The sequence below is a fragment of the Sardina pilchardus genome, chromosome 2, assembly GCF_963854185.1.
Source record: "Sardina pilchardus chromosome 2, fSarPil1.1, whole genome shotgun sequence".
Lineage (NCBI taxonomy): Eukaryota > Metazoa > Chordata > Actinopteri > Clupeiformes > Clupeidae > Sardina > Sardina pilchardus.
The window spans coordinates 36477982-36486139 of NC_084995.1; the positions used below are offsets into that span (position 1 = coordinate 36477982).

The 8158-nt window shown below is 40.1% G+C and overlaps 1 protein-coding gene across 1 annotated transcript; it reads right to left on the bottom strand.

Annotated features, from left to right (window-relative positions):
- Window positions 1-3208, bottom strand: LOC134102526 (neuritin-like). Its single transcript, XM_062556659.1, has 3 exons — window positions 3017-3208; window positions 1766-1910; window positions 1-969 (listed from the first exon to the last, which is right to left on the bottom strand). The coding sequence occupies exons 1-3, from the start codon at window positions 3072-3074 to the stop codon at window positions 741-743; spliced, it is 432 nt and encodes a 143-aa protein (XP_062412643.1). The 5' UTR covers window positions 3075-3208; the 3' UTR covers window positions 1-740.
- Window positions 3209-8158: the final 4950 nt, after the last annotated feature.

An 8158-nucleotide genomic window follows, 5' to 3' on the forward strand; every position in this document is an offset into this window, starting at 1 on the left:
TATGGTAAAAACTCACTTTAATTGCAATTGTTTTGTAGTCTTCATTGTGTCTAGAAATACATCGTAGAAACACACTGATACTCATTGAAGCATTGTACTATGTTTTTCTCTCTACTTCCTTGGTCTTATTGTAGCCAGACATATTTGATAGTAATTCATAATTTATTCATAAGTATATACAAATAATATATGACATGTAAAGCATATCAAAAGTGCAAAAGGAAGTATGTCCAAGCAAACAAACTTGAATTAAATCACAGGACTCTTTGTTACCACAGCAATACACATGAAAACATATCGCCATTTTTTTGTGAGAATAGACAACGTTTGCTGATTTGCTAATTTGATTTAGATGAGTTCTTAAGACCTGATATTTCCTGAGTTTGAACTTCTTTTCTAAATGCCCCAACAACATACTCTAGAGATATCTTTCAACTCAATTAGGTCAACATCAAGACTGACAACAAACAAAAAAAGAAAATTGTGCAATACACTTCAACAGAAAATAAATACTATAATCACTTGTCATTGGATAATGCTTGGAAAGCAGCCGATCTTATCATGCATTAAAAACCTGGCAAACCACAGTAAATACTTTTTTTTCGCGATAATGGCCTGTTGTCCCATGCCATAACTCCATAATTACGGTTTAATGCACTGCTTCCTATGAGATGTAGATGCCCATTAGGCAAAATTGCCTAATGGCGGTCCTTGGCTTTGCTTTATTTTGTCTTCCCGTCTCAGTAAGAAAGCCATGTCACCAGTGGGGAAAGAGCTGTAAACATTATCGTTACTCCATAAGACAAGCTATGTTTAAATGCCCTGCTGTTTCCTGCACACAGTTCAAATAGGCTCCCCTCAAAGTTAAAACTCCTGGATTGCTGTTTAAGTTGCTCCCAGATCTCAGTTGCACCCTCTTGGCAATCAGCGAGTGCTGTGGTGGCACAAGAGTGAAAGTCATCCCAATACCTGCAAAATGGGGGAAAAGATCCAATTCAGTGCTGCGCTTCTTTCTCTCTGTCTGTCTTTTCTGTTTGTGTGTGTTTGTGTGTTTGCGTGTTTGTGTGCATGCGTATGTCAACCTGTCTGGGCGCACATTCCAGTGTGTGCGTGACTGTAGACTCAGACATCAATACATTGCAATGACCTCTCAAGTGACCTTTCCCAATTAAGAGACGGATGACCTATTCAGTCTACACAAGGAAATGCAATGACTATAACAACTTTTCATTCTGACACAGTTAATGACCAGCTGCAGATGACCAGACTACTACAGCTATATTTCTTAATCATTATGTGTATGGTGCACTGCCACAGATTTGCAAGTGGGCTGCTTAAGTCCTGATGGTAGTGTGTGGTTATAGGCTACCTACACAATGACTAGTCACAGCTGGTCATCGACCAGCCCGTCAATAAGTCAGTCTGGTAAAGTAGACTACCCAGGCTGTTGGATGAAATACCTAATGGTAGGCTATTTGATAAGAATGTGGTGCGTGAGATGCTTGTCCAATAATATAAAATCGCAATGTTTCTCTAAATGTGGTGTATTTGTCATCGTATGATGAGTCCTGCGGTGACGCAGACTGAAACGTGCTTGGGCCATCTGCCTGTTTCTTGGCAAGTTACCCATGGGCCTGTCCCTGGTTGCGCCTGCATGCGCCCACTCATTCTTCAGTCCTACTTTTACTTTTTAGTCCTAACGTGTTCATTGTTTCAGAAACAAACTCAGAAAAAAAGAGTCACTCTTGAAGGGGTTAATACATACGAGCAGAGGGTCTGAAGGTTTTCTCTGTCGTTGAGGGCCTGAGGGTAGTTGACCATGTTTTCCCCTAGGTTTAGCAAGCAGTTAGAGAAACCCTTGAATACCGCGTCACATGCCCCTGCAGCATCTACCGAGTCAGGCCTAGAGGCTGAAAAAGATTTTTAAAGAAAAATGACACAGACAATAGTGACTGAAAGCCATGGCAGTTAAATAGTTCACATATTTGAGTTTCGGACAAAAATACCATCTGGTAGGCTAAAATAGACTCAATAGACTGGAAAGGTCCCCTAAATGATTAAATGATTGAAGGCGATATGATGCATAAAGTTGGTTGGTTCATTGCACTGGGTCTGGAGACTACGAAGCAGCCCAGATCAGCCCATCTCTTAAATGTTCATAGTTTAACAAGGTAGCCCATACAAAATATGGTTATAGCCAACTATAGTCATCTGATCGAAATATAACACGTCACGTGAGTGTTGCTTTCAAAGAAAAAGCAGGCAGTTATTGACAAATACACAAGGAACGTGAAAACGCACGCAGTCTCCAAAGGGCGCAAAGAGTTTAGTAGACCAACCAGGCGTGGTTGATTACTGTACAGAGGGAATTCCAGACGTGCTGGGATGCGGTTATCTTCGAATCAATAAATTGATGAAGTGAACATCTGCAATCACTTTAAGCTGGATAGTATTGCACATAGATCCTCTAATGCCTTTTGGTAATGCAACCCTTTTCCAGCTCTCCCAAAGCCAACACCAATTACACATGCAAACTAGCCTATTAGCTGAGGGATATGACAGGCCTGAAGTTTGATGAGACCTAGGTACATATCCGGGTTGAAAGATTGAAAGTTTTTGGGTTAAACCTTAGATTTGTTCAGTAAAAGATTTGTTCAGTAAAAAATGTAGGCCTGTAGGTTGTTAAGCCCGTTCATTTCTAATTATAGCCTAAGCATTAATAGGCTACTCATCATAATATTTAATTATGACATTTTATTACAGATGGGACGACCTATGTCGTTTTACCCATTTCAGTCTATATAGCCTATTACTTTGTTTGCCGAATAGATTTTGCTGTACTAAAATATCAAAAGCCCAGGCAGTCTTCTATAGTTGTGCCACAGTTTTACGATAGCGTTCCTCACTTAACTGTCATATGATAATGCCAATAATTCAACAATCCAGTTTAGCCACTTTGCAATCCACAATAATTTTAGAGTGCGTGGAAATTCGATGGAAAAGTAAAAAGTCTTACCTATCAGTTCCAAAAAAAGGAGTAATAAGATAAATTTACTGGCCAAACTTAGTCCCATCGTACAATCAGTTCAACCAATCGAATATGACGTGTTGCGTGAAGACACAAGTAGTTATATTAGAAGACATCTCCGAGGAGTTCAGGATGCCCAAGGTCCTCTTGGTCGCCTTCGCCTGTCTCCGCAGTCGATAAGGCGAGGCGAAGTGCAGCGTGAGCGGTAGTGCACATCACTAGACAAGGGTGGAGTTGCCAGCGATGATTCAGTGACGTAAATATTAGTCGGATGCACTCCCTCCTACACCATCCAACGCTCTCGCTGTTTCTCTTCCCAAAAGGTCACGAGTTAGAGTGGTAACAGCAGGAATCAGGGAGTTGTGCCATATGGACATTTACGTAGACAGTGATTGGTAATTTGACAGGTAATCGCCTAAAATAAACTGTGAATTGTTTTGTCGTGAAGTAGCCTACGCTACCTTTTTGCGAACTCAGATGACTGTGAGCCATGTTGAACATAACGACTGTATTTGGCATTCAGGGCAGGGTATGTGCTTGGGAATCGTCCCATGTTGTCTGACCCATGGTCTGAGCGCAAGCACCCGACTGTGAGATAATTGGGTCCCTTGACATTTGCTGCCTAGATTGTATTCACCACTTACAGGATATAGTGGGGGGTCTGTGACAATAAGAACAAATCAACACGGCATACACAACACTCCTGTGACCAAAACAACAACAGCAAAACAAACATTATTGTGTTTCAAACTTAAAAGCCCCCTCGTCTCCACATTTGTGGCTACATGCCATAAGAAATCGGTTTGTTTCCTCTATCATTGTAAAGTAAATGGAGAAAGTACTTGGGTCATAACTTTCTTATAATTTAAAATAGGCCTACCTGTTGAAGATAGAAACTAAAGTGTCTGTAACCATTGCCCAAATATTACTTATTAAAACAGTCTGAAAGATAAATGGATTCAACAACAGATGCAGATATGTGCATGGTCTGTGGAAACATACAGAAATGACTAACAGAATAAAAAAAAATGACTGACCGTAGGCGAGGCGATAACAGATGCGTCCAGACTAGATCATCAGAATGGTCACCCGTGACATGCATCGAGCAAATAACTACTCATGTTTACATATCCATTTAACAAGCACTTTTCAGTAAAGTGTCAAAGTGCTATTAGAGCAAGAAGTTGAACCAATGCCAGTAATGCTGTAAAACAGTAATGCTGTTTCCCCCTAATTAAAAACATAGAAGTGCAGAGTATGCCTAAACAAAGAGATAAACTAAATTGGCTGGAGTAACCAGTGCTTTCATCAATACTCACAATCAGAGGTCCTCTTGAAAGGGTTAGTAAAACGCATTTCTACAAAAGTTAAATGTTTCTGTTGACAGTATTGATTTGAATGCATTGCCAAACAAAGGCCATTAGCCATTTAATGGGATGGGGACGAAGCAGAAACCTACAGGCGAGTCAGTGGCGGATTTCAATAGGCGACCAGGACAGCCCTCCAGTGTGGCATCATGCAGGGGGTGGCATGGGAGACTGATACTAAAAGAGAATCTTATTGAAACAACTGTAAACCGATGCTGATACAGAATAGGAGTAGCTGCCATCAGAACAAATATCTGCTTTATAAAACCCTATAAATTAATTACTCTTACAATATTTAATGCCATTCTCATTATGTGATGACCAGTCCAAAGTCAACTTTACCCTTGTACAGAGATTATGATTGTCATTATGAGTAATAGCATGTCAATGATTAATGACTCATATGACACATCATTAAAGGTAACGTTTGTCTTATTCTCCATCAATTCAACAGCTGCTTAATTTAAGCTTAATTTAATGTTGAACAGCATTACAGATACTCTGGGAGTCTAAGAAGCTCATTGGACTAGTTTACGACACCATAGTATTGTCTGGAGAACAACTGTTTTAGTTTAATGCACAACTACAGAAATGCATTTTATTATGTATACATTATTTGATATGATTAGCCTGCTGTGTACATTCTTGATAATGACGTTATTGTTATGCAAAATACACTATTACAGCAGAGCCAGTGGATATGTGAGTATTAGTGGCATGTAATCAAGTCCAGCACTTTTCACACAATAGCTAGGGGCGAGAGGGCAACTGGGGGAGATCAGTGTGTATGAATACAACTGACAAGTTCATGAAAACCACCATTGGAGGGCAATGTGTTTCACTGTTTCTGTAGTCAGCCTTCCAAGAACACATATCCCATGTGCTCGTCTGATGCCTCCTATTGTCTGTTTACTAACGGCCATGACATTGGTATTTATAGCCTAAATTGCAATTGAATTGCTCTGATTATTGAAGGACCTCTATAGTTGTACGATGTGTCACCTTCATGCATTGCCTTGGTGTCGTATGGTTTTAGATTTTGTATTATTGCAAAAAATAATAATGACTATACGTGCCACCTAGGCTAAATCCGTTGAACTAATGCAATGTTATAAAACTCTGTGATATCTATTGTAAACGTTTTGGCTGGGTGAGATGAGAAATAGCATGTAGGCCACAGGCAACTCTGCAGGTTGTAGTGTGTCAGAGGCTGTGCAAATACAAGGTCGGGCTTGTACTGTTACATAAGCTCTGTGCAAGGGAGGACTGCCCTCTAGTGGTCAATTTAGCAGAGATGGACAACTCAGTATTCCCCAGAATTCCTTTAGGTACTCATTTTACAGTTAGTCTGTAAATTGACTATTACAACAGCCTACAACAGCAATGGCTGATATTGTTTTACATGCTTACCCAGCCTTATGATATCAGCCATGACAATTGCAATTCCTTTGTTCATCAAAGACAGTGTCAACCTTTTACATTTGCCCTACCACACCTCCTAATCTCTCTTTGCTAAAAACATTCATCTAACCTGGCAGAGTTAGATAGGATTAGATCAGTAGCCTATCTGATGAAACAGTCTTGAATAAACATCAACACCTAGAATACCCTCATAGTTCCCCACTTAAGCCCCATTGTACAGCACAATGCATATGCATGCATGACTCTAGAGACCACACAGGAATATACAGACACAACTTTTGGCAACTTCATTCCAATAGTCAAATTCCATCTGCAGTGGACAATTGCTTATCCAAGATAATAGGCATATAACATAGATTTTCATTATTGTCACTTGCATGGATGACTGCTAATACCATGTATTCAGTCAAAATATCAGCTACTGTATTCCTGTAGTGGGAGCATATTGCACGTTGTAACAGAGCTTGCCTGCTTTTTGAGAAATTGTGAAGCAGTTTGCCATTGGAAGAGTGGACAGAAGTTGTGTCAGCAACCATCTGTGATGTTGTGTCATTTAGATTTTTTTTCCCTTCTGAGAGGTCTACCATCAAACACTCAAAGAAAGACCAAACACAGCATAAAGAGATGAGAGCACATTCCAGTTGCCAGATATCATTGTTTACCGTGATCACACCGTCTCTCACTGACAGAGGACCAGAGTTATATGCTATGATGAGGAGGAATTCTACTGCTGATAGAATATTATTTCAGTAGACCAGCTGTTTTCACTCTGAGTCAGTCACCACAAGTCTCCTCAGAAGGACCAGGCCAACCAGATGCCATGCAAGCTTGATAACAGAGATGACAAAGGGCGTGTGTAACACATAACAAGAGCAACTCCTTCATTCACAGTGTCAATGGCTCTTTTCACTTTCTGTTTCTTTTCATATGTTCTGTACATAGGCTACAGTAATGTCAAATATGTAAAGAATTGTGAATATGTTGAGCCATGGACTTATTTTGCTTGAAGGTATGGTGTTTCGCTTGTTTTCTTGCTATCCCAACATATCTGGTTATTGTTGTTTAGTCTGTACATTATGTTAACCGTGACAGTCTGATTTCTCCCTGAATAAATACAAACTCCATGTTCATATTACGATTATATCCTTACTTTTACTATTGGTGGTGATATTCTGAGGGAACAATACATCCTAAATCAAAATAAGAAACATATGATAAACGCAAGCCTGCATCTTAGAAGCTTAGCCTACTAAGACGAAAGGATGTCCAGGCAATTATCTCATTGCTGATGTCAGAAGCCTATACCTTTTGGCTGAATGTAGCCACAATGTAGCTTTTATCCACAATAAGACAAGGGGAAATTATAGTGAAACCTAATTGTTAGGCTAATGAGTGTTTTGTTTTGTTCAGTCAGAGCAGCACAAAAAGGAATCAATTTGGTATGTGATGAACTGTAACTTCTGCGACTGAACAAACCAAATCTGACACATTAACATTAAAGTATCGCACAAATCAATAATTTGTATTAATTTTGAGTTGTCTCTCAGGTGAGCAGAAATGCTATTTCTTTCTTTTCAGAGTATCACTAAGATGAGTGATGTTCTCTGTTGCACCGTAACGACCAACAGGTGTTCGTCTCATGTGATGGGCTGGAGGCGCCAGAGCGCGAGGCTAGGGGAAGATTGCATCACCGTCACAAACATGGCATCGAAAGAACTCTTCTAAGCCACACTTCTTTAATCAATACGTTACAATTCCCCCACCTTCATCAACATATTATTACCAAACTCGATACATAAATGCATGTTAGAGTTGACAATCAATACAGTAGTGGTGACGCACGAGCGACATAACTTTTTAGCGTGAGGTACGTTAGCCGTTTCTTGGCAACGTAGGTTTATCAACATGAATTAGATGGGGTAAACTTCTGCCATTGCGTATAGCAAACGGGGAATGGCAAATCCAGGAATATAATAGACATTGCAATGTAAAATATAGGTTAAACATGACACTTCACTACTTCGCTACGGTAAAAAAAAAACTTTTGCGCAAGACTTCGCTGAGTTATCTAACATACCCTATTCTAGGTAAAAGTTGGTCCAGTAGCTAGATGGTTCATCGGGTTGTCTTACTTAAAACCCAGGCCTAGACTAGGCTACACGATAGTTTGTAAAGTCAACTATTTGATGCTGTGTGAAACTTCAGACAATCATCCCCCACTCTGTGACGCCACCGAAGCAGTTTCAGACAGGGAAGATAACAATTTGGTAACTTCTCCACCCCTCCTCCCAGCTCGATGGAGACCCCTCCCGTAGAGATGCTCACATGCTGAACCGCAGTG